This window comes from Sus scrofa, chromosome 6 (genome assembly GCF_000003025.6).
Source record: "Sus scrofa isolate TJ Tabasco breed Duroc chromosome 6, Sscrofa11.1, whole genome shotgun sequence".
In the NCBI taxonomy this organism is placed as follows: Eukaryota; Metazoa; Chordata; class Mammalia; order Artiodactyla; family Suidae; genus Sus; species Sus scrofa.
The window spans coordinates 109,038,595-109,063,056 of record NC_010448.4 but is presented as its reverse complement, the minus strand read 5'-3'; the positions used below and the strand labels follow the sequence as shown (position 1 = coordinate 109,063,056).

Genomic DNA, 24,462 nt, shown 5'->3' with positions numbered 1-24,462 from the left:
AAAGTACTCAAAAATTATATTTCCTGAACATTTTAGCTATAATACATACCAAGCAGATGGTTGACAATTTGGAGTTCCTTGGTAGTGCAGTGGGTTAAGGATCTGGTATCGTTATTGCTGTGGCACATGTTTGATCCCTGGCCTGGGAACTTCTGTATGCCAAAGGCACAACCAAAAAGGAAAAAAGAAAGTAAAGAAATTTTTATTTAAGGACGTTTGCTCGAATGTGTGTAAGAGTGCTTCCCCAGAGCAGAGGACGGTTGAGTGTAAGGTCATCTGCTTAAGAAAAATTAGAAGTTACCTTGAATTTACATTTCAGTAAAAACTTAGGCATCATTTAATGTTTTCTGGAGATTGAGTGGCTGCTGCTTTGAACTGACATATATAGAGTGTTCAACAAGGATGCAGAAAACCCAGCTCACAAACCATGAGACCATCAGCACACTTGTTAACCCCGTGGTCCTTCCTCATGGTCACCAGAGCACCCTGGAGATGCTGCAAGGGGATGAAGGATGTGAGTGTGCATAAAAACTATAATGTACTGTAAGAAAGTTGTCCTCTTACCCTATTCAGGCGGATGGCTCCACGCCAAAGAATACCTTGTCAGTTGGGAGTGTGGCATTTCCCTCCTAAAAATGCGTGCCTGATGATTAGATTTTTATATGGCCACTTTAGGCTTTAGCTCTTCTTGAGAATTTAAATAATGTAATACCAGAAAAAAAAATGTTTAAGTATTTTAAAACTACCTTTGTTTTTTTTATCTGTAGTATCATATGTAGTTTTTGTATTTTAAAACTACCTTTGTTTTTTTATCTGTAGTATCATATGTAGTTTTTGCTTCCCAATGTACAGCCACCCTAGCCTTTTCTTTATACATGAATTTTAAAAATTGAATTTTTTCCCCTCGTTTGTTTGTTTGTTTGTTGGCTGTGCCTGAGGCATATAGAAGTTCCCGGGCCAGAGATTGAACCTGCACCACAGCAGCGACCCAAGCTGCTACAGTGAAAATGCTGGATCCTTAACCCACTGTGCCATAAGAGAATTCCTTTGAATGCTTTTTTAAAGTTGTACTTAAGGTGCTTGGAGAGGGAAGATAAAACTAGAAGTGTTTTGGGGTGGGGGGAGCCACCGAATATAATTTCTTAAAGAATTAGGTAATCTTTGGAAACCTCTTTTAATGTATAAAATCTGTTTAATTGTAAGTTTATATAATCCTGTATCTGTTTCCCAAATCCACTTCTGCCTTGCTGGGTGCAGGTTCTCTGAAATCCCTGAGGTCGTAGTTAACAGATGGATTGTTGAAGGACAAAGTAGGCTGCTTAAGTTTCCAAGCGTGATGCATTCAGGAAGATATCCTTTGTTACGGAAGCCTCGCACCAAAGTCCGGTTCACTGACTCTGCACCTGCTCTGCCACAGGTTCCGAGTCCGAACGGTCCCTGAGTAGATTGGAAGTGACCGCACAGTCCTTTGAAGAGGAAGGAGAGCATCTGAACAGTAGAAACCACAGAATGTCTGAAGGAAAAGATTGTGGTGGTGGAGATGCTCTCTCCAATGGCATCAAGAAACACAGGTAGGATGGCCATTCACCATGAATGAGGCTGCCTTGTTCTTATCAAGTGCATTTGAGTTGCTAAAGAAAAGTATGCCTTCTCTTCGTTTCTGTTTTTTTTTTTTTTTTTTTTTTTCGCCTCTCTGTTGAATACTCTGTTGCTTTGTCACCTGCAGGAAAGGAGTTTGTCTAAATGCCTTGTCCATTTAAGGGAAGAACATCTTTAAGTGTAGGAACTAAGCACAACACTTGAGTTTAGCGACTACGGTTTTTGGGGAGCCTAAATCCTTTAGCTTGCGGTTTAGAAAGGCTCTTCAGAACCACCTATTGAAATTGATGCTGGATTCCTTTTTTTCATCATACATCTTTTATGCCTCTGCCTCCCAATGCTATTTTAGTTCCTGATCATTTGATCTCCTTGTTGGTTTTATTAAGAATGGATGGTAATGTTGCCTACTTATGGATGTAATTTAGTTACATTTGAACAAAGACTTTTATTAAGACCCAGGATTTGTTGAATGCATCCATTTTATATGAATAACATTAGTATTTTTTTTATTCCCTTGATGATCTAGTCCTAGAGGTTGTGCCAGACTGATGAGATGTAATAGACACTGGCGTTCTCTTGTTTCACACAAGTTTATAGACACAGTGCCATGAACACATGCTGGTGTTCATAGAATATATTTTATCAAATTACCAGTGAAGAATATATCCTGCTGTCACTATAAAAAGCACTTTTGGGATAAGTAGTAATTAACCATTAGTTTCTACAAGATAGTTTTTTGGGGTTTTTTTTTTTTTTTTTTTTTTTTTTTTTGCGTATTTGTATAGTTCTAACCCCATTCCTGTACCATGATCCTGGCCACAGTTGGTCTCAAATATTCTGGAAAAAAATGTACATATCACTTCTGATGTATATGTACTTGTCCCTTATTAACAAAAAAAGGTTTCAGTTTGTACTTATTTTGAAAAGATCAGTGGTTTTTAGGTAACTAGCTAAAACCAGAGTTTCCTTTTGTTCCATCAGAGGGTATCCCCTTAACATGCTTGATTCTCTTTTGATGGCGTTGACCACTGCAGACTGTGTGGCCATCAGTGCCTTTCCTGACTCTCCTGCTGTTCCTGTCTGTTCCTTTGCCGTCTGGGACTAAGTTCTGTGCAGGCCATGAAGTCCCAGTGGGAAACCTGGCAGGTCTCCCAGTCTCTAAAGAGAAGACAGGCTTTAACTGTTTAACACACATATCATGACCATCCAGTGGGAAGAACACACGTGAAACCTCAGGAATGTTCAAAGAAGTGTACAGATAGTCAATAGATTTATTACTGTATAAGAAGGAGTACTGTGCTTACTAGATACTGCCAGAACCCATGGCTGGGGAGATTGCTTGGCTTTTCAAGGCCCGGTAGCCCTTTTGCATATGTGCTGTAATACATCATAGCAGGTGTTATTTTGCCTCTGAGAGGAATTTATTAAACTATATTTGTATAATCTGTGTTCTCTGTTAATTTGTCAAACTCAGAATGGCACAGATGTGAATTATTCAAAATTTGAAATCGGGACAGGTCACTAAGAAAAACCACAAAGAAATGCAACTAGATAGTGACCTAACCAGAAAAGTTAAACTGATAAACAAGATGCAGGTTAATAAACCTATAAATATAATAAAATATTCTTCAGTTATCCAAAAGAAAAGAGGCTATGGATAGACAACAAAGTCCTCCTGTATAACACAGGGAACTACATCCAATCTCTTGGGATATATATATATGTATAACCGAGTCACTTTACTGTACAGAAATTGGCACAACTTTGTGAGTCAACTATCTTTTTTTTTTTTGGCTTTTTGCCTTTTCTAGGTCTGCTCCTGCAGCATATGGAGGTTCCCAGGCTAGGGGTCTAATTGGAGCTGTAGCCGCTGGCCTACACCACAGCCACAACACCAGATCCAAGCTGCGTCTTCGACCTAGACCACAACTGACGGCAACACTGGATCCTTAACCCACTGAGTGAGGCCAGGGATCAAACCCGCAACCTCATGGTTCCTAGTTGGAGTCGTTAACCACTGAGCCATGACAGGAACTCAAACTATTTTTAAAATTTATATTTTAAAAAAAGAGGCTAATTTAGGAAATTGTCAACATTCAAATATGTGGGAAAACATAAGTTTCTTATTTTAAAAAATAATTTAAAAATAGTTTTCTAAAAGTCTTTTTTTCCCCATAAAGTTCTTCTCTAATAAAATAGAGCATGTGCAAGATACAATTTAAAAGGTTTATTTTAAAGTATGACAATAGACAGAATATTCATTATTAACAAATCCCTCTTGCCTGCACCCTAAATTGCATTGTAAGTAATCTGTGATTATAATGGGCAATTATAATTTGAATTATCAGTAATTTTGGTAATGTTTTAGAAAAGGAGATGTATGTTGCTGCCAGGGATTTTAGCTTGAAGTGACCATGAAATTTTTTTAAAGTCTTCTGTTCTATCTTTAAAACATCTGTTTTTTAAATGTGAAATTTATATTTGACCTTGTTTTATGTTTCTCTTTTCTTTCATATTAAAAAATAATTTACTCATCATTTAACTTTTTTGTAAAAACTTTATATTTCTCCCTCATCCCACATCACCACCTACTCCTGGGATATACACATTTAAATTTAGGGAGATGGGAAGAATATGGATTTAAAATTTAAAGAAGAGAAATGTATGTTTTAAAATGAGAAAAAGAGAGAAGCCTTATAAGTTAATAGTTCCTTTGGAAACTGTTAAATCATGGCTTGACTGATTTGCTGATAAGATAGAGCTAAGGTTTTCAGCCATTTTTGTTTTTTAGCCATTTAGCCATTCCTGCAACAGAAGTTTAGTGCGGAGACTATTAAAATCTCACCCTCCCTCAGAGATTGACAAGGCTCCCAGAGAGGGGCCTTTCCTCTCCTCCCCAGGCTCCTGCCGCAGATGGAATCTCCATTTCTACTCCATGTCCTTACCCAGCAGAAGTATTTAAGCTTTACTTCCTGTAGTGTGTGCTATGGAAGTAACAGATTTCCCCCAAAATACAACATAAGAAACCATTCCAGACTCTGTTTCTGCTCCTGTTTAATGTGTCAGCACACAGAGCCCCTAGGAGAGGACTTGCCACGTCAGAAGCATCAGTACAGATGCCCTGTTTTAACCTTGTTTACTCCCTTTCTTCTTTGCTCAGCAGAACCTCTGCCTCCTGTTTCCTTTTCCACCCCATTGGTATAGCGTGACATCCTGGGGTGCAGTTTGAAAAATCTCTGACCCAGAGAATCATAAGCTAGAAGGTCTGTCATAATCAATTTAGTATAAAACAAGATATGCCAAAATAATTGAATTCATTTATATGACAATTAAAATATAGATATTATGAATCTTTAATCTATCGTATGTGATGATTACCAACAAAATAGTTCTTCTGATAATGAACTAGGTAACTTCAGTCATCTCTTAAATAAAAGTTTGGGCTAAATGAACTGAGTTCTCAGTCTGAAAGTCTTGTAATTGCTAACTGAAATCTTGGAAAAATGGTTTTTCTATCATATTGAAGTTTAGAAAATTTCTATAGTGCTCTTACTATGAATAGGCCTGGGGAAAAAGTACTTTGATTTCATTCACTCTGAATTACTGATAACGCTGGGTACTCTGCTGGCCAGTGATCTTTACTGTGGTGCTTTTGTACGTGTCTTTGGGTTTTTACGTTAGTTGTAGAGAAAATATCAACAGAAAGGATTTGGGTTTTATTTAATACCTAGAATCAAAAGTACTGCAGAGATAGAGGACATACACAATGCGTGCTCTATTTTGATGGTGCTTTTCTCCCCCCCACCAAAAAAAAAAAAAAACAAAAAAAACCATTGAGTTGTTTTGTGGAAGATTTGCCTCGCCGTGCTGGCCAGGTTCATGTTTACAGGGCTTCTTGTGTTGGATAAGAACATGGTTCTCTTTGTTCCATAGGATCCGTTCTCTGTTCTTGGACCTGATTTATTATATTTATTCTGCACTCCCATCTTTCAACTTTTTAGCAGTTTGACCCAAGTTCTTGTAATTGGTGATGATATTGATAGTTATCAAATCTGGATATGTAATGTGAAAGATACTAGTGTAGAACAGATTAGTCAGAATCTGAGATGTTGGATTCATGCTGTGAGTCTATAAATGGTATTCCCAGTATTACTAGATTAAAAGAGAAAAGCTTATGATCATCCTAATAGATAAAGAAACATTCAAGGAAATTAAACATTCATTATTAATAAATGTCTCAGCAAATCACAAATAGATAACCTCTTTAATCTGGTTAAAAGCTACAACAAATACTTGATAATGAGATATTAAAAATAGTTCTCATAGTATATCAAGAATAAGACAAGGGTGCCTGCCATCACCTTTTCTGTTCATTATTGTCTGGGGTCCATAACCAGAGACATAACACACCGCTAGAGTATAGAAATAAACAAAACCGTAGATGTCTACAGACAAATTATCACAGTTAGTAAGAAAGTTTAGCAAGGTGTGTTTTTATACAAAGTTAGCTAACTATATTTCTGTAGAGACAGAAACTGCAGTTAAAACTGGGGGGAGGGTAGATTTTAGAGTAGCTATTAAAAAGTCACGTAAGAATAAATCTAAGCCAAAAAATGTGTAATAATAAAACTTATTGAAAGATATAAAACTTTGTGTTTCGGAGTTCCCGTCGTGGCGCAGTGGTTAACAAATCCGACTAGGAACCATGAGGTTGCGGGTTCCGTCCCTGCCCTTGCTCAGTGGGCTAACGATCCGGCGTTGCCGTGAGCTGTGGTGTAGGTTGCAGACGCGGCTCGGATCCCGCGTTGCTGTGGCTCTGGCGTAGGCCGGTGGCTACAGCTCCGATTCAACCCCTAGCCTGGGAACCTCCATATGCCGCGGGAGCGGCCAAAGAAATAGCAACAACAACAACAACAACAAAGACAAAAGACAAAAAAAACAAACAAACAAAAAAAAAACTTTGTGTTCCCCTTGTGGCTCAGCAGTAACGAATCCAGCTAGTACCCATGGGGATGTGGGTTCAAGCCCTGGCCTGGCTCAGTGGGTCTGGGATCTGGCATTGCCGTGAGGTGTGCTGTAGGTCACAGACGTGGCTCAGATCCCACATTGCTGTGACTGTGGTGTAGGCCATTGGCTGCATCTCCAATTGGATCCCTAGCCTGGGAATTTCCATGTGCGGCAGGTGCGGCGGTGCGGCGCTAAAAAGCAGGAAGAAAAAAAAAAAGATACAAAACGCATCAAAAAGAAAAGTTATTGTCATAAATAATGATTTGCTAAATTGATATGTAGACTCAATGTCCTTTTAATTAAAACTGCAGCATCCTTTTCCTTGGAAGTTGAAAACTGGATTCTGAAATATGTATTTAAGCACAGAGGGTTTTGAGGAGCCACGATACTGCTCAAGAAGCTAGGTGGGGGAAGGGAAGTCATTTGCCCTACCAGATGTCAAGACTGATTACAAATCTTCAGTGCAGAATTGCCCTGCAGGCAAGACTGACCTGAAGAATGGCAGTAAAAGGTCCCAATACCCACACGTACAAGGAAACCTGGTATGTGTAACAGAGCGCACACGGCAGATCAGTGAGGGAAAGAATGAACTGTTGGGTGAATGGTCCTGGGATAATCACTTAATACAGGAAAAAATAAAAAGGAAATGGACCCTGATTTCATATACCCAGATATAAATTCTAGATGAATCAAACACAAATGTGAAAGGGCAAATCTTAATAAAATTTTACAAGAGAATATAAAAATGTCCTTGTGGTTGTAAAACAGAGAAGGATTTCCTACAATAGAAATGTGCTAGGGACTAAGTTTTATCTGATTTCTAATTAACATACTTGTTCTCGGTGTGTTTGCTTGAATAGAAAGCCTTCCATTCTTTCATAAATGTGGCTGAGAATCTCAGAAGTTTAGTTGGCTGCAGTGGTAGATGAGGACTCCGGATGATTGCTCAGTTTACCTTTATCTTATCCTTCACGACTGCTTTAGAATTGAATTATTGGGCAACCAAATAACAGCCATTTTCTGTGTGTGAAGAACATGCTGACAAGCTGAAGTCAAAAAGGTGGAGACTATAAACTAAGATGGTATCTTCTGAGAAGTAAGATTATATTGAGGAAATGTTGTTAGTGACAAATAAAAATCATTCACCGCTGAATATATTTAATCACTAGTCCAAATCCACCTCAGCTTTGAACTCTCCCTATAGATCCAAGACACATCATCTGGTTTCAGACTTGGTTAGGTCAGGACATAGAGTTATAAGGCATCCCACTCAGAGGTCCTCTGGTGCCCTGGGTGGGATCGCACCCTTGTCTGTCAGTGAACATTTGGAGTTAACTCCTTACTGTCATGTAGTGACCAGGGGCCCAGATACATCTAAGGACCCAGGAGTAAGAGCCCTGCTCAGAGTTATTAGCCAGATGCGTGGTAGGGTGTGCAGGCCCGAGGGGAGCAGCGTTTCCAGAGACTCTGTGTTCTGTGCTCTCACCTTTCTGTCTGACTCAGAGTACTCATTTGCTTGGAGAGTAGAAGGCTGTAATTAAAAAAAAAAAAAAAAAAAAAAAAAGCATATCACTAGAAGCTCACCCAGCTCTCCTGTGGGCCTCGCTCTAACAAGCTGGACATGAGCCTGTCTCAGTAGCCTGAGCGAGAAGAGCTCTAGGGAAGATGCTGGATCCTCTAAGAAGCAGAGTGCAGCCAGGGTACCGCTGGGCTACAGGGCTGGCCATCCTGGAACTTCAGGCATCTGTCAGCAGTGGACATGGAGACTGGATGCCTGGGTAGACCGAACTTGGAAGGCTAAAGCTGAGGGAATAAAAGACTGCAGGCCTCTCTGATTGCATGCAACACCTGTCTCTCTCATAAAAACATGTTTGGAGATTCCTTGACCAGTAAGTGCCACCTGGCTGGTGGGGGCCAGACAGCCAGCAAAAGGAGTTCAGAAGATAACCTAGAAGGATGAGCAAAAGCCTTATCTAGGCCTGACAAGCTGGTGGCTGCAGGGTCACTTGGGGTATGTTAGGAAGGGAAAGAAGACCCAGCATGAGTCTAGATTTATGAGAACTACCTTCACAAAACCAAGTGGACTTGCTGAACTGACTGCCTAGAATTACGCTAGGAAAACTGTGGCATCTTTCAATGGAATTCACCTCATCCCTCCCAAGTTTAAAAGGCAGATGGAAGAGGAGTTGCTCTGTTGGAAGCAAGGGCTGAGGCTTAGAGACCCATAGGTCTATCTCCTGATCTTGCCTCTGGCCTCTTTGGGGCCTGGGGCTCTTTAAAACACGGTTGGAAAAACACAGTCTTTCCAGCTTAGTGTTCTATAAGCAGATGATGGTGAGATGCACTTTCTCACCTGACTCTAAGGACTCATTCTAATCTATCCTGCATCAGTGGTTTCAGGGGCAAATGAGAGCAGTTTTCTAGGGCAGCTATAATCTGTGAAGATATGCTTGAATGAACAAAATAGCAAAGAGCTAATGAATTTGTTATTTGCCTAGGTTATAAAGAAAAAAATATATTTTCAGGCATGTAATTCCATTTTTTAAACTTTCATGGACATTTTTAAACATACATACAAATGGAATAATATAATGAACCCTTCATATCCCATCATTTATCCTTACCATTTATTGTGTGTACAGCTTTGTTTTATTTACAGACTTCCCCATCTCCCATCCCCTTATGATGGAAACAATTATTTTTTTAAATTACAGTATATTAAATCCAAAGTTCCTGTTGTGGCTCAGTGGGTTAAGGACCTGATGTTGTCTCTGTGAGGATGCAGGTTTCATCCCTGCCTTTATGGAGTGGGTTAAGGATCTCGCGTTGCCGCAAGCTGTGGTTTAGGTTGACACTGCAGTTCTGATTTGACCCCAGCCCAGGAATTTCAATATGCCTCAGGTATGGCTGTTAGGAAAAAAAAAGAAATGTATATATGTGTGTGTGTGTGTGTGTGTGTGTATAATATATCAAATTCAATTTACATGGTTTCGTCTTTAATTCATTGCATATATTTCTAAACCATTGGGGCTATTATTTTCTAAAACCATAGTCCCATAATCATACCTAAAAAATAGTGTCTTAATATTTAGTCAGAATTCACATTTCCTGGATTGTCTTATAAATGTCAGTTAATTGGATCTAAAATGTCATTTAATAATAAAAACCCAGAAGGTCTGTGTACTGCATTTGGTTTATATGTCTCTTAGGTCTGTTTGAAGCTCTAGTTTTCTTCTCGTCCTCCTCTTTTCCTTGCCATTTATATGTCAGAAGTTGAAACCTGGTCATTTGTCCTATAGAGTAATCCACAGTCTAGATCTTGCTGGTTGCATTCCTGTGTTGTTATTTAACATAATCTTTTACTCCTGAATTTCCTGTAAGCTGGTGGGTATGTACAGAGCCTCAACTAGATTGAGGTTTGAATGGTTTGGCGTGGAGTACTTCATGGGTACGTGTACTGTAGCTGTACCTCCAGTTACATCCATTGGGGGCTATCCCATGTCTACTACATTCCTGACATTAAGCAAGTTATACTCACTTTGAAACTTAGCAACTTCTTTTGCAAAATGGGTGTAATAATAGGACCTACGTTGCTGTCTTGTGATAATTGAGATAATCTGTGCAAAGGAGTCCTAGTGATTTTGACTAGTTAAATCTTAGATGCTGTTAGAAGGAGAAAACTGATAAACCTTAAGCAAAAGTGAGTAAATGGAATCATTTTCTTTCTTTTCTTTTCTTTCTTTTTTTCTTTTTTCTTTTTTTTATTTTTAGGGCACACCCTTGGCATATGGAAGTTCCCAGGCAAGGGGTCTGATCAGAGCTCTAGCCACTGGCCTATGCCACAGCCACAGCAGTGCCAGATCCTAGCTGTATCTTTGACCTACACCACAGCTCACAGCAACGCCAGGGATTGAACCTGCATCCTCATGGATACTAGTCAGATTTGTTTCCCCTGCGCCACAGCAGGAACTCATGGAATTGTTTTCTTCTTTCTTTTACCTTATAAGAAAAAGTCTTTGGATGGATTTCAGAAATCCAGACTTTGGCCTTGAAATGGAAATTTTGGAAGCAGGTAGCTGAAATGAAAGTGTTGATCTTGGAATAACATTATTTTCTTTCGGAAAATGTGAAATAAGGAAAATGGTCCCCCCATTTAATGTCTCCTATGGTTGATTTCCGTTATAGTTTATAAGGATATTTCACAGTAATGGTTAAATTGAAACAAGGTTTTTCTTTTTATTGAGATCACAAAGGTGTGGCTGGCCTTCACAAAGCTGGTTGTAAGCTGGTGTTGTCAGAAGTGTAAACAAGAGGTGACTAGAGGCTCGAAGCGCTGTTACTCATTCCTGAGTCCCTGGACATTACCTTCCCCGTACAGAGGTCTCATTACTTCTCCTTTCAATCCCTAGGCTTTTTGAATCTCCTAGGTAAATATCCAATTTCTATTTCAAGTTGGCTTTATATGCACTTGTAATCCTCAGAATGTCAGAAGAAAGAAGTTAAATATTTGATGAAATGTATATTCTTGCTTGGTATCTTGATGCTCTGTTTGAAGTTGCGCCCTCCTTCCTGTCTGCACACATGAGCACAAGGTTCTGAGCACCTGGGGAAGATCTTCCCGTGTAGCTTAGTCTTTTCATGGGCTGCCTTATTCTTTCTCTCCTGCCCATTTCTTAATTACAATAATTCATAGACTGGGCTTTTTAACTTCTGATGACATATGGGATTCGGTCTTTACAAATACATTGAAGTGTCTCTTTCCCATTGGAGCTGTGCCAACCTAAATTTTGCTGAAAGTAGAAAACCACCTCAGGGGACAAGAGTTCTTCGGTATTGTTTGCCCTGCTTATAACACGGGAGTATTTTCCTGTTGCAGAAAACACCGTATGTAATAATAAGGATTTACAATATAAATAAATCAGGGAAGTGATTGTTTTTAAAACATAAATATTTTTTAACTGTTTGTTTGCCTTGTGCCTTTAAAATCTTTAGAAAATGCTGGACTTATAGCTGTGGCTTAGCGGGTTAAGGACCTGACATAGTATCTGTGAAAGTGCGGATTCGACCCCTGGCCTCCATCAGTGGGTTAAGGATCTAGTCTTGTTACAAGCTGAGGCATAGGTCACAGATGGGGCTCAGATCTGGTGATGTTGTGGCTTAAGGTGGCAGCTGCAGCTTTGATTTAACCCCTACCCTGGAAATTTCCATATGCTGCAGGTGCAGCCGTTTAAAAAAAAAAAGCCTCAGAAAATTTGGTTTACATACAGCTTTTTCCCAGACACATTCATTGCATGTAGATGGTGATAGATCTGAATCATGGGATATAGCCTGCTGTTGAGTCCTGTTGATGTAGCACCGTTCAGCCGGGATTTAAAACCTTTGTGTGAACTTCCACTCTACCGTAGTGAGTGTTCCCAATTCCTTGTTATTCTGGAAGTGATTCACATTAATTACACATCCTGGTTCTCAAGCAGGAAGCATTGCCTCTGCATCTGACAAATGCTTCTGCATCTGGAAAACGTAGGTGACTGTAACCAACAATGCGCAGTTAGGATGTCTGATGGAATGTGGTGCGACTTGTGCTAGAGCAGGGAACAGCCAGCTTTCAGGAAGACGGAGGGTGGAGCCTAGTGTCACACTGGTGCTAGAGTAAGACAGTGTACTTTCTGGGCTGTCACAGAGCCCATTTGGGGGAAGGAACGGTTCTCAGCAAAATAGACTTCCCTTGGTGAACCTAGTAGATAGTTTATAACCACAGATTCTTCATCATTTTGTTTCTTTTGTGCTTTGGAGTTTGGGGTCTTTGAATACCTTAAGTATAGTGTCAGAAATGCTGGTAGGTGAAGGTGTACCATGATCATAAGACAACCGAGAACCATCCACTTAATGTCCTTTCCTTCTGGCTCTGGTTCCAGCTCTGTGACTTAGTATAGCTCTACGGCTTTGGTCAGCATTTAGCCTGTCCATGCTTCAGCAGCTTCGTCTCTGACTTGAGTAACACCCCACAAAAGCACAGCCCAGTAGCAAGATGGCTAGTGCCTAGGCCTGTCTTGTTGCTAAAGAGATTCTGATTGTGCTACAGCAGCTTCAGATCCAGAGCGCTTTACAATATTGGGAATAATGTTAAAGGCTACAAGATACATTTGGGTTATAAATTGGTATCTGTAAGGTACTTTCATTAACTCTATAGCTTCTATGTTATTCTCAAAATATTTCTGAGTTATAGGTAGGGCAGGTATTATTATAGCTACAGCTTTACAGATTAAGAAATTAAAGCACAGAAAGTTTAATTGACTTGTCCAAGATCACTGAGCAAATAATTGGTAGGACTTGGGTGCAAGCCAGGTATTCTGACTCCAGAGCTTCCTATTCTTTTTTTTTTTTTTTTTGGCTTTTCTAAGTCTCACTTGCAACATATGGAGGTCCCCAGGCTAGGGGTCGAATTGGAGCTGTAGCAGCCGGCTTACGCCAGAGCCACAGCAACACAGGATCTGAGCCACCTACACCACAGCTCATGGCAACGTCAGATCCTTAACCCACTGAGGGAGGCCAGGGCTCAAACCTGCGACCTCATGGTTCCTAATTGGATTCGTTGACCACTGAGCCACGACGGGAACTCCCTATTCTTTTCCTAAAATTTAGAATCTTTATAGATGTTTAGAATAACAGATTTATATTCCTCTATAAATTCTTAGGTTTATATTCTGAAATGTAAAACAGTTTGTCTCAGCTTATAATTAATACAGTTCTATTTGTTTCTTTTATGTAACAACTCACAGAGAATTAATGTCATAGTTGCAAACCATTTATTTAGCACCCATCTGCTCTTGGCTCAGTGCTAGGCACTAGAACAAATTGAAGTGGACATGTGACTTGTTTTCTGGGCCTTTATACACTTCCACTCGCATTAACATGAGCATGCAAAAGAACTCATGAACACACCGAAAATTCTGCCAATTTCAAACGGGGTAAAAATTTCTCTTCCTATAGTCGCGTTTATTCATCAGTTTCCTATCACAGCAGAATCCTCCAAAGGGTGCAGGAGTGATTAAATGTATAATGTTTTCATGGAAGTTATTTGTTTCTCCTCAGTGGCTGTGCATTCCCTTATACTATTAGTGAAGACCAAGCTTTTTGGCTGTTTTCCTTCAGGATGTGATTGACATTATCTTATTGGAAAGAACAAGAAAATCTCAGAAGGTGAGATTTTCAGTCTGATTGTGTGGTAGGACACTGTGTAATCTTGGTGAGCAGAAGAACCCTTCTTAGGAAAGAGGAAGAATGCTGATATCTGCAGTACAGAAAGGAAAAGGAAGGGAAACTAACGTACATGCCAAATAACCCCCATAGAGGTATTATGTGTCACAGAGCAGGAAGGAACCAGAAATTCGTCTCTCCCTAGAAACTCTATGCCTCTGATGGTAAGTAGTCAAAAGAAAGGATCACAAATCATTTTAGAAGGAAGTTAAATCAGGCTATTGAACTGGCTAAAGCAGATCACAAGCAGATTGTATTCTTTCTGGAAAAAAATGGGTGTGGTTTAAAGGGAAATACGTCTAAAAAGTTCAGAGCCACAGAAAGAGGCAGCGTCCTATCTGCAGAGGGACACTTCTGTGAATCTGTCACCTCTGCTTCTCTTTGCGTCTTTCTCTGACGGTTAACTGGCTTTTGCATAGTCCCCAGACTTGTTTCAGGGATCTGAAGTCCCTGACTGCAGTGTTCCAGGGGGCATGCAGTCTGTTAGACACAGTCTTGCTCCAGCGTTGCATGGCTGTCAAGCGCTCAGACCTCCTCCAGGGTCTCGCCCGACCTTGCACTGCCTCCTGCCAGACTCCTGATCCAGCTGGAGCACATCCAGGCATCAAGACAGGACATTTCTTAGGGCAGAGTCCAAGAAATTTCTCTTGTAGTCAGGAAGGCTTCTTTCCCCTTTCCTGCCAACAACATTGCTAGCTGTAAAACAGCCTCAGATCCTTTCTGGAGTGGGGAGGTGTCAGCAGAGGAGTTATGCTCCCCACCTCCGGCCTCCCTGCTCTGTAGCCGTCCACACTGCCAGAGGCTTGGGTAAGCCTTCAGTGAGACAGGAAGGAAGAAGATGCTGGCTCTGACCTGCACTGCACACAGCCTGTGTTTCCTCAGTGTCCTCTGTGATTAAGACCACTTCCTTCAGGTGGAGATGACCTTTCCATGACAGTTTACATCTATTCCAGCCCCCCTTGCACGAAGTCTTAGTTATTCTTTGAGATAAGGGTGAGCAAAGAATACACACACCCTGGAGTTCGTGCTGTGATGCAGTGGGTTAAAAATTCAACTGCAGCAGCTCAGGTCGCTGCAGAGCCCCAGGTTCAATCCTTGGCTTTTGGGGCAGTGGATTAAAGATACGTCTGTGGCTCGGATTCAGCCCCTGGCCCAGGAACTTCTATACGCCATGGTTTTGGCCATTAAAAAAAAAAAAAAAAAAAAAAGAATATGCATCCTGCCCCTGGGTTAATGTCTGCCATTCTGTGTCCCACCTTCTTCCCAGCTGTGCTGAACTCCATGGAGGAGGCTTTATGTTAGGGCTTTTCTGTGTCATCTCTTAAGAAATCTTTGCCTCCCCCAGACTTCTAACCACTGCTCTTGGCTCAGTCTCGTATCACTGATGATATGTATTCTTCAATTTAATTGCATCAGTGCCTTTTGATGAGAATGATATAACATTTTAGTTTCTTAAACATATAGCCTTTTTTGGTTATTATGGAAAAAATTATATGATTATTATATGTTATTATATGATAAATGCCTTGTGGGACAGTTTCCTCAGCCTAGAGCCCTAGTTAATAGCAAACCAACTGGCATAAAGTGTATCTCAGCAACGTTGACTGGTTACCTGCTGTGTTTCAGCTGCAGGTTCGACAGAGCTTAGACTCTAATGCTAATAAGAAATAGGTAAATATGCAGCAACAGCAGTCTTGCATGTTCTCAAGTGAGTGGAGGGTGAATAAGAGTGTTGCATATCTCTGTGATTCTTTGTCATAACCAGGAGGAAAAAGGGATAGAGCGGAGTGGTACATTTCCCAAAATGGAACTCGAGGAGTTCCTTTTGTGGCTCAGTGGTTAATGAATCGGACTGAGAGCCATGAGGTTGCGGGTTCGATCCCTGGCCTTGCTCCATGGGTTAAGGACCCAGCATTGTTGTGAGCTGTGGTGTAGATGGCAAACTTGGCTTGGATCTGGCATTGCTGTGGCTGTGGCGGAGGCCAGCAGCTGCAGCTTTGATTGAACCCCTAGCCTGGGAACTTCCATGTATCCCAGGGTGTGGCCCTAAAAAAAAACAAAAACAAAACAAAAAACAAAGAAGTGATTTAGAGGCGAAAAATTGGATTATCTGTGTTCCTTCCTTATGCCTTTGTTGCTGTTTATCCATATCTTTCATTTTTTCACTGTCTTCCCCCCCCCCCACCCCCACCGCACTGTGGACCATTTTAACTTGAGACATTAGGTAAAACACTGAGCACCTGTTACATGCAAATACTGTGCAGTGTGGGAGAGGAGAATAAGATAAGAGTCTCCTACCTCTGGGAATCATAGTCTAGTAAGTGGCAGATGTGTACAGAAATAACAGATGGGATGTATGAAGATAGGGAAATAAAGTGCTGTGAAATTTAAGCAGAATGCTGAACACCAGCCACCCTCGGGGCTTTAAATTAGGACATTTTTTTTTTTTTTTCTTTCTCGGTGCCCTGCGGCATATGGAGCCCCTGTGCCAGGGATCAGATCCGAGCCACAGTCTTTACCTAAGCCACGGCACACTGCTGGATCCTCAGTCCAGTGTGCCGGGTCGGGAATTGAACCCAAATCCCAGTGCTCCCAAGACGCTGCCAGTCCCATTGCACCACAGCAGGGTCTTCTGAGGTTGCTTTTAAAATCCCATTACTGGAATTCCCTCTGTGGTGTAACAAGATTGGCAGTGTCTTGGGAGTGCTGGGATTCAGGCTGGTTCGATCCCCAGCCTGGCTCAGTGGGTTAAGGATCCAGCTTTGCCACAGCTTTGGCTTAGGTCACAGCTATAGCTCCGATCTCATCCCTGGCCTTGGAACTCCATATGCTGGGGGGGGCAGCCAGAAATGGGGGGGAAATCCCATTGCTGATAGAGAGCAAATTTGAGTTGAGATCCTTCTCCAAGTAGGTGCTAAGGAGAAGCCTGAGTGGAGGAGCCGTGCTTGCAGCATCTCCAAGGCTGTGTTTGGGGAAGAGAGGTACCCTCATGTCTGAAGACAGGAGTCAGTTTTAAAACATTTCATGATGTCAGTGGAATTTTTAAAGCACAATAAACTTATATTTGAGATTTATTAATACATTCCTTTTTATATATTTTTTTTTTATCATTTCAAGTTATTTGAATAGAATTGCTGTGCCGCTTTCACCCAGGTCATGTGACGTTAAAACAAGGAATACTAAGAGCTATTTAATGATAAGAAAGAAAGGGACTTGACCAGGAGTCCCTCCCAAGTTGCTTCATTGTGCCCTTACCACAGTAAACTTAAAGAATCTTTGTTTAAGATTCCTCTGCCCCCAGAATGGCATCTGGAGTTTGAAAAATGTCCTCAGGCCAAACCAGTATCTGATCACAAGTGGCTGAGCCTCCATCATCCTGTGTAAAGCTTTGCTGGAGAAGTAGCATACGTGTCAGAACATTTCTCTTTCCTCTAAGGTTATAGAAGCACTTCTTACCTATTTATTTCTCTGTGTAAACCTTTAAATTGTTGTGAATACTGTCTAGTAAACAGCCACTCTTCTAGGTCCTCTTTTGAAACTGTAATTAGTAAATTCTCTCTAGAATAGTAGTAGTAGTAGTAGTAGTTTTAAATCTTTACAACTCAGGAAAATGATATGGGTTTCTCCCTGAAATAGTTAACAGTAACATCCATATTCTCTTTATGAGTTTCTATCTTCTAGGCAATGGGCTGAATATTGTATATCAGTGACAAAGTCCCATAGTAAAAAAAATACTTGACCATAGTATATACATATTGCTGGTATGTGTGTATTATGGGGCAGAATTCTCATTTACAGTACTTCCCTTTGTTGGATGTTATCTTCTGTTTCAGTTTTTTTTTTTTTTTTTAAGTCTTTTTTTTTTTTTTTGTCCTTTAGGGCCTCACCTGAGGCATATGGGAGTTACCAGGCTAAGGGTAGAATCAGAGCTGTAGCCGCCAGTCTACACCACAGGCACAGCAATGCCAGATTCGAGCTGAGTCTGCAACCTACACCACAGCTTATGGCAATGCTCGATCCTTAAGCCACTGAGCGAGGCCAGGAATCGAACCTGCATCCTCATGGATACTAGTCAGATTCGTTCCGCTGAACCACAACAGGAACTCCTCCCCTGTTTGAGTTTTCTTAAATGCCGTTTACATGAATTATTAAACCACCCATGAACAGGACCCACAGTTTAAAAAGTACTGCTCTACATGCATCGTCTCAGTGGGTTCTCACCATGACCATGTGAAACGGTATTGTCATCCTCTAAGTAGAAACACTGAGGCTTGGAGTAGTGAGGTAGTTACGTGTTCACGTTTATGCAAAGTGGCAGTCAGAGCTCTGGAACCCAGGTTCCGAGGATCTGGAGTTAAAGAATTCCAGTTCTGCCACTCATTAAATTGGTTTCCATGGACAAGTTATTTAAGGAATGTTTCATTTATAGGATTATTTTGAGGATTAAATGAGATGATGCACATTACATGACTAACACAGGGTCTAAAATGGAATAAACACTCACTGAATGTTAGCTGTTCAAACACGTGATCATGGGAGAGCTTAAAGTTAGCTCAGAGATAGTGTGACATCACAGCAATTGTGAAAATGTTGCTTTAAAAAAAAAAAAACCTGAACTGTTCTGGTTCTTCCTGAAACGTACAGATCAATGATCAAGTGTCTTTTGAAAGGAGATAGACGCTGGACTGAAACTAAATAAAGATATAGACTATTAAGATTCTTGGAAGTGTCAGTAAGAGAAATCGTGGCGCAGGAGTTCCTCTGACTTGTAAGAGAGCAGACTGAACTTCTTCAAAGGCCCTGTTGTGAAAGGCATGGAGGCAGGAGGACACAGAAGTCCCAGTCCACAATGATCAGGCAGGGATGAATGCCCATAGGGTACCTAGCTATTTCCATGGAGAAATAGAGTCTTAACACATATATTTGTATTATGGTCACTCAAAGAGTAAGAACATTGCATTAAAAAACTAAAAACCTGGGGTTGTGGGAACCTTCTTAACCAAGACACAAAACCCAGAAGCTCTTTTTTAAAAAGCCATAAAAAGACATATTTTACTATAAATGTTTTTTGTTTAACCTGCAAGTGATTCAATGTGCAATCCAAATGAGAGATTAATAAAAGACCCATGAAGCATTTCTGTCTTAAGAACTGACAGAAAAAAGCCAGTGGTTACAAATGATATAAAGAAACAATTTACAGATGTAAATCCAAATGGTCATTAAATATAGGAAAAGATGTTCTAAGTTCCTTTGAGTCAAGGAAATCAAAATAGCAATGCAATATCATGTTCTGCTCAGACTGACAAAACTTGGGTAAGAACAGCTATTGACGTCAATTGCTGCTGGTGGGGAGATGGGAAGAGTGCTGTCATGGATTATTGGTGAAATACGAAATTGTTAAAACCTTTTCAGAAAGCAGTCTGGAAATGTCCCTGGAAATGGAAAATGGAGATGCTTTTTGACCCAGCAGTCTTACCGCTGGTTCTCCATCTCATGGAAATGAAAGCATTGGGTTTAATGAGGAATGTACTAAATTAAGATGATTTTACTGCATTGTTGGTTTTAGCAAAAGAATGAAAACAGTAAATGCCTTTCGTGGAGAATGGCAGAAGGTATTTTGATGTATAGCATTCTTGTCATGAAATATTACTCACTCATTTGACTTGAACAAATTTCCATGAAGTACTAAAATAGGAAAAGCAAACCATAGAGAAATGTGTATAACTGGTGTTCTGGTTTGGAATTTTTTTTTTTTTTTTTGTCCTTTCTAGGGCTGATCCCGTGGCATATGGAGGTTCCCAGGCTAGGGGTCTAATCAGACCTACACCAGAGACACAGCAATGTGGGATCTAAGCTGCATCTGCAACCTACACCACAGCTCATGGCAACACCAGATCCTTAACCCACTGAGCAAGGCCAGGGATCGAACCCGCAACCTCATGGTTCCTAGTCAGATTCGTTAACCACTGAGCCATGATGGGAACTCCTGGTTTGGAGTTTTAAAGTCAGAAAGCTGCTTTGTGTGTGCACACATGCATGCTCTATTTAGGACTGTTTGCGAAGATGTAAAAGAGTATAGAAAAATACATACCAGACTTTTTTGTTTGTTTATTTGTTTTTTAAGGCCACATCCATGACATACGGAAGTTCCCAGGCTAGAGGTTGAATTGGAGCTGCAGCTGCTGGCCCACGCCACAGGCATAGCAACATCAGATCCAAGCTGTTTCTGCAGCCTACACCACAGCTGACAGCAACACCAAATCCTTAACCCACTGAGGCGAGGGATCCAACCTGCATTCTCATGGATACTAGTCAGTTTGTTTCCGCTATACCACAACAGGAACTCCCCAAATCAGGTTTTTAACATGGGTTATAGTATGGTATGGTGGTGGCAGAGATGAGGAAGTGAGGCATCAAGCAAAAAGAATAAAAGGGGAGAAAAAGTCTACCCTAAAAATCAAACCAGCATGCATGATACAAAGTTATATGTATGTGCAGTGTGTTCTGTACATAAGATATTAGAAAGACAGATATACCTCTTCTATCTATCAGCTTGAAGGGGTGACCTCTTATATTATTATTTAGTGAAAAAAACAATGTGACCTGTAGGGTAATATGTCAATAAAAATGTATATACTTGAATATGTTTGTGCAAGGAGAAAAGTGTGGAAAGGAGTGCTCTAGGCTGTTATACTGGCAATAGATGACTATCTTGTTCTTTATCTGTGGATTGTTTCATTTGCAACATGATGTATTATTTTGTAATTTGAAACGTGAACCACATACTTGTTTCCCTATTCTTCAGTGTGGTAAATACTTGAGAAAATTATTTCTCTGTGTGTTGACTCAGTTTTGATATAGAACTTGAGTTTCTAAAAAGATAAAAGAAATCTGGACTAGCAATACTCATCAGACAAAATAGACCTTGAAATAAATAATATTCTAAGAGACAAAGAAGGACATTACATAATGATCAAAGTGTCAATCCAAGAAGAAGACATAACAATTGTAAATATATTTGCCTCCAACATAGGATCACCTCAATATATGAGGCAACTACTGATAACCTTAAAAGGAGTAATTGACAATAACACAATAATAGCAGGGGACTTTAACACCCCACTTAATAGCAATGGACAAATCATCCAGACAGAAAATCAATAAGGAAGTACAGGCCCTAAATGAAGTAGTAGATCAGATGGACCTAATAGATACATTTATAGGACATTCTATCCAAAAGCAACAGAATACGCATTCTTCTCAAGTGCACACAGAACATTCTCTAGGATTGATTAGCTTCTGAGCCACAAACCAAGCGTAGGTAACTTTAAGAAAATTGAAATCACATCAAGCATCTTTTTTGACCACAATGCTATACGACTGGAAATCAACAACAAGAAAAATACTGCCAAGAAACACAAACATGTGGAGGCTAAACAACATGCTACTAAACAACCAATGGATCACTGAAGAAATCAAAGAGGAAGTTAAAAAATACCTAGAAGCAAATGACAACAAAGATACGATACTCCAAAACCTATGGGATGCTGCAAAAGCAGTTCTAAGAGGGAAGTTTATAGCAGAACAAGCCTATCTCAGGAAACAAGAAAAATCTCAAATGAACAACCTAACTATACATCTAAAGCAGCTAGAGTGAGAAGAATGGACAAGACCTGAAGTTAGCAGAAGGAAAGAAATCATAAAGATGAGAGCAGAAATCAACGATATAGAAACAAACAAAAAATCATAGAAAAGATCAATGAAACAAAAAGCTGGTTCTTTGAAAAAATCAACAAAATTAATAAACCCTTAGCCAGACTTGGCAAGAAAAAAAGAGAGAGGACTCAAATTAAAAATGAAAAAAAAGTTACAACAGACATCACAGAAATACAAAGGATCATAAGAGACTACTGTATGTAACTATATGCCAATAAAATGGAAAACCTAGAAGAAATAAACGGACAAATTCTTAGAAAAGTACAGTCTTCCAAGACTAAACCAAGATGAAATAGAAAAGATGAACGGGCCAATCACAAGTACTGAAATTGAAACTGTGATTAAAAAACTTCCAACAAAAGTCCAGGACCCGAGGGCATCACAGGTGAATTCTATCAAACATTTAGAGAAGTGCTAACACCCATCCTTCTGAAACTATTCCAAAAAATTGCAGAGGAAGGGACACTCCCAAACTCATCACCCTGATACCAAAACCAGACAAAGTTACCACAAAAAAAGAAAATTACAGGCCAGTGTCACTGGTGAACATAGACGCAAAAGTCCTCAACGAACTATTAGCAAACCAGATCCAACAATACATTAAAAGGATTGTACATCATGATCCAGTGGGATTTATCCCAGGGATGCCAGGACTCTTCAATATCTACAAATCAATCAGTGTGATACACCACGTTAACAAACTGAAGGATAAAAACTATATGATCCTCTCAGACGATGCAGAAAAAGCCTTTGACAAAATCCAGCACCTGTTTCAGAAAATGGGCATAGAGGGAACCTACCTAACATAATAAATGCAGTATGTGACGAACCCAGAGCTAATATTCTCAATGCTGAAAAGCTGAAAGCATTCCCGCTGAGATCAGGAACAAGACAAGGGTTGCTGAGACCACCTCAGCAGGATGGGGCTGAAGAATGGGTGCTGTGAATCTTAAGGAAAAAAGTTAGCATAAAACAAGACACAGAGACATTTATCTTAAGTAAAGGTGGGAACCAGAGGACTAAAGGTCTCAGGGACCAAGAGCGCCACCTCAAGAAACCACACTGCTTTTATTGTGCTCTTTAGGATTACCTCGAGTGAGGAGGGGGCTATAAGTGGAGGATATAGGGGTTTTTAAAAATTATTTTATAAGTTCTTTTATTATTTTAAAAGTCACTTAGCTGGTAGATGGTTAAGCTTTTATTCTGACCTTTAGGCATTTAACAATCATTAGCATTAAGGATTAGCTATCTGTGCATAGCATTTCAGAGAATCCTCACTGTGCTTCCCATTTGCGGCAACCCAGCATGCCTAGGTTTGCACCTTGGTTCTCTTTGCTAATGCATATTCTGCTAACGACCACTCATAAACCACTTGGCCATGAAGTTCTTCTTTTTCTTATTCTTTAGAGAACATACTGCAAACAGCGTGCCAATCTGTACAGGTCCTGCATGCCTAGACCAACGCATTTTGTCATCATTCAGCTGACCCTATGAATAACTTATGCCTTTAGGTCTTTGTTCTTAAGCTTAAGTCATTTACCATCACCATGACTGTTTTTCAAGCAGGAAGATGGGGTAAAGTAAAGCAGGACAAGATGGAGTTTTCAGCAAAGAGGCTAAGAAAATATCATAGAAACATGTCTTGCGACAAAGGGTGTCCACTCTCGCCACAGCAGTCAGAGAAGAAAGAAATAAAAGGTATCCACATTGGAAAGGAAGAAGTAAAACTATCACTATTTGCAGATGAAATGATACTATACCTAGAGAATCCTAAAGACTCTGCCAGAAAACTGTTAGAGCTCATCAATAAATTTGACAGTTACAGCATACAAAATTAATATAAGAAATCGACTGCATTTCTACATACTAACAACGAAAGATCAGAAAGAGAAATTAGGGAAGCAATCCCATTTACCATCACATCAAAAAGAAACCTTCCTGAAGAGACAAAAGACCTGTACTCTGAAAACCATAAGATGCTGACGAAAGAAATCAAAGATGATTCACACAGATGGAAAGACATACCATACATACTCTTGGATTGGAAGAATCAGTATTATCAAAATGACTGTACTACCAAAGGGAATCTACAGATTCAGTACAGTCCCTATCAAATTACCAAGAACATTTTTCACAGAAGTAGAACAAAATATTTTAAAGATGGCCAAAGCCATCCTGAGAAAGAAAAATGGAGCTGGAGGAATTAGGCATCCTGGCTTCAGACTATACTACAAAGCTACAGTCATCAAAACCATGTGGTACTGGCACAAAGACAGACATATAGATCAGTGGAACAGGGTAGAAAGCCCAGATTAAACCCACGCACCTACAGTCGACTAATCTATGACAAAGGAGGCAAGGATATACAATAAAGGACAGCTTGTTCAATAAGTGGTGCTGGGAAAACTGGACAGCCATATGTAAAAGAATGAAATTAGAACACTCCCTAACACCATACACAAAAATAAACTCCAAATGGATTAAAGACCTAGATATAAGACCAGATACTATAAAACTCTTAAAGGAAAACATAGGCCAAACACTCTCTGACATAAACGACAGCAATATCTTCTCAGATACATCTCCTAATGACAATAAAAACAAAAATAAACAAATGGGACTTAATTAAACTTAAAAGTTTCTGCACAGCAAATGAAACCCTAAATGAAACAAAAAGACAACCCACAGAATGGGAGAAAATCTTTGCAAATAAAGTGACTGGAAAGGGATTAATTTCCAAAATTTCTAAACACCTTCTGCAGCTCCATACCAAAAAAAACCAACAACCCCATCAAAAAGTGGGCAGAAGATCTAAACAATTCTCCAAAGATGACATACAAATGGCCAAAAAAAAAAAAAAAAGAAAAGATGTTCAGCATCACC

The 24,462-nt window shown here is 40.0% G+C and overlaps 1 protein-coding gene across 7 annotated transcripts in view; it reads left to right on the top strand.

The window, feature by feature from the left end:
* Positions 1 to 24,462, top strand: part of OSBPL1A (oxysterol binding protein like 1A) — a 244,221-nt gene that overhangs the window by 178,894 nt on the left and 40,865 nt on the right. For all 7 annotated transcript variants that reach the window (XM_013999263.2, XM_003356381.3, XM_003356382.4 and 4 more), the window contains one exon: positions 1,418 to 1,571. In XM_013999263.2, the coding sequence (XP_013854717.2) occupies positions 1,418 to 1,571 (154 nt within the window). The remainder of the gene's footprint in view (positions 1 to 1,417; positions 1,572 to 24,462) is intronic.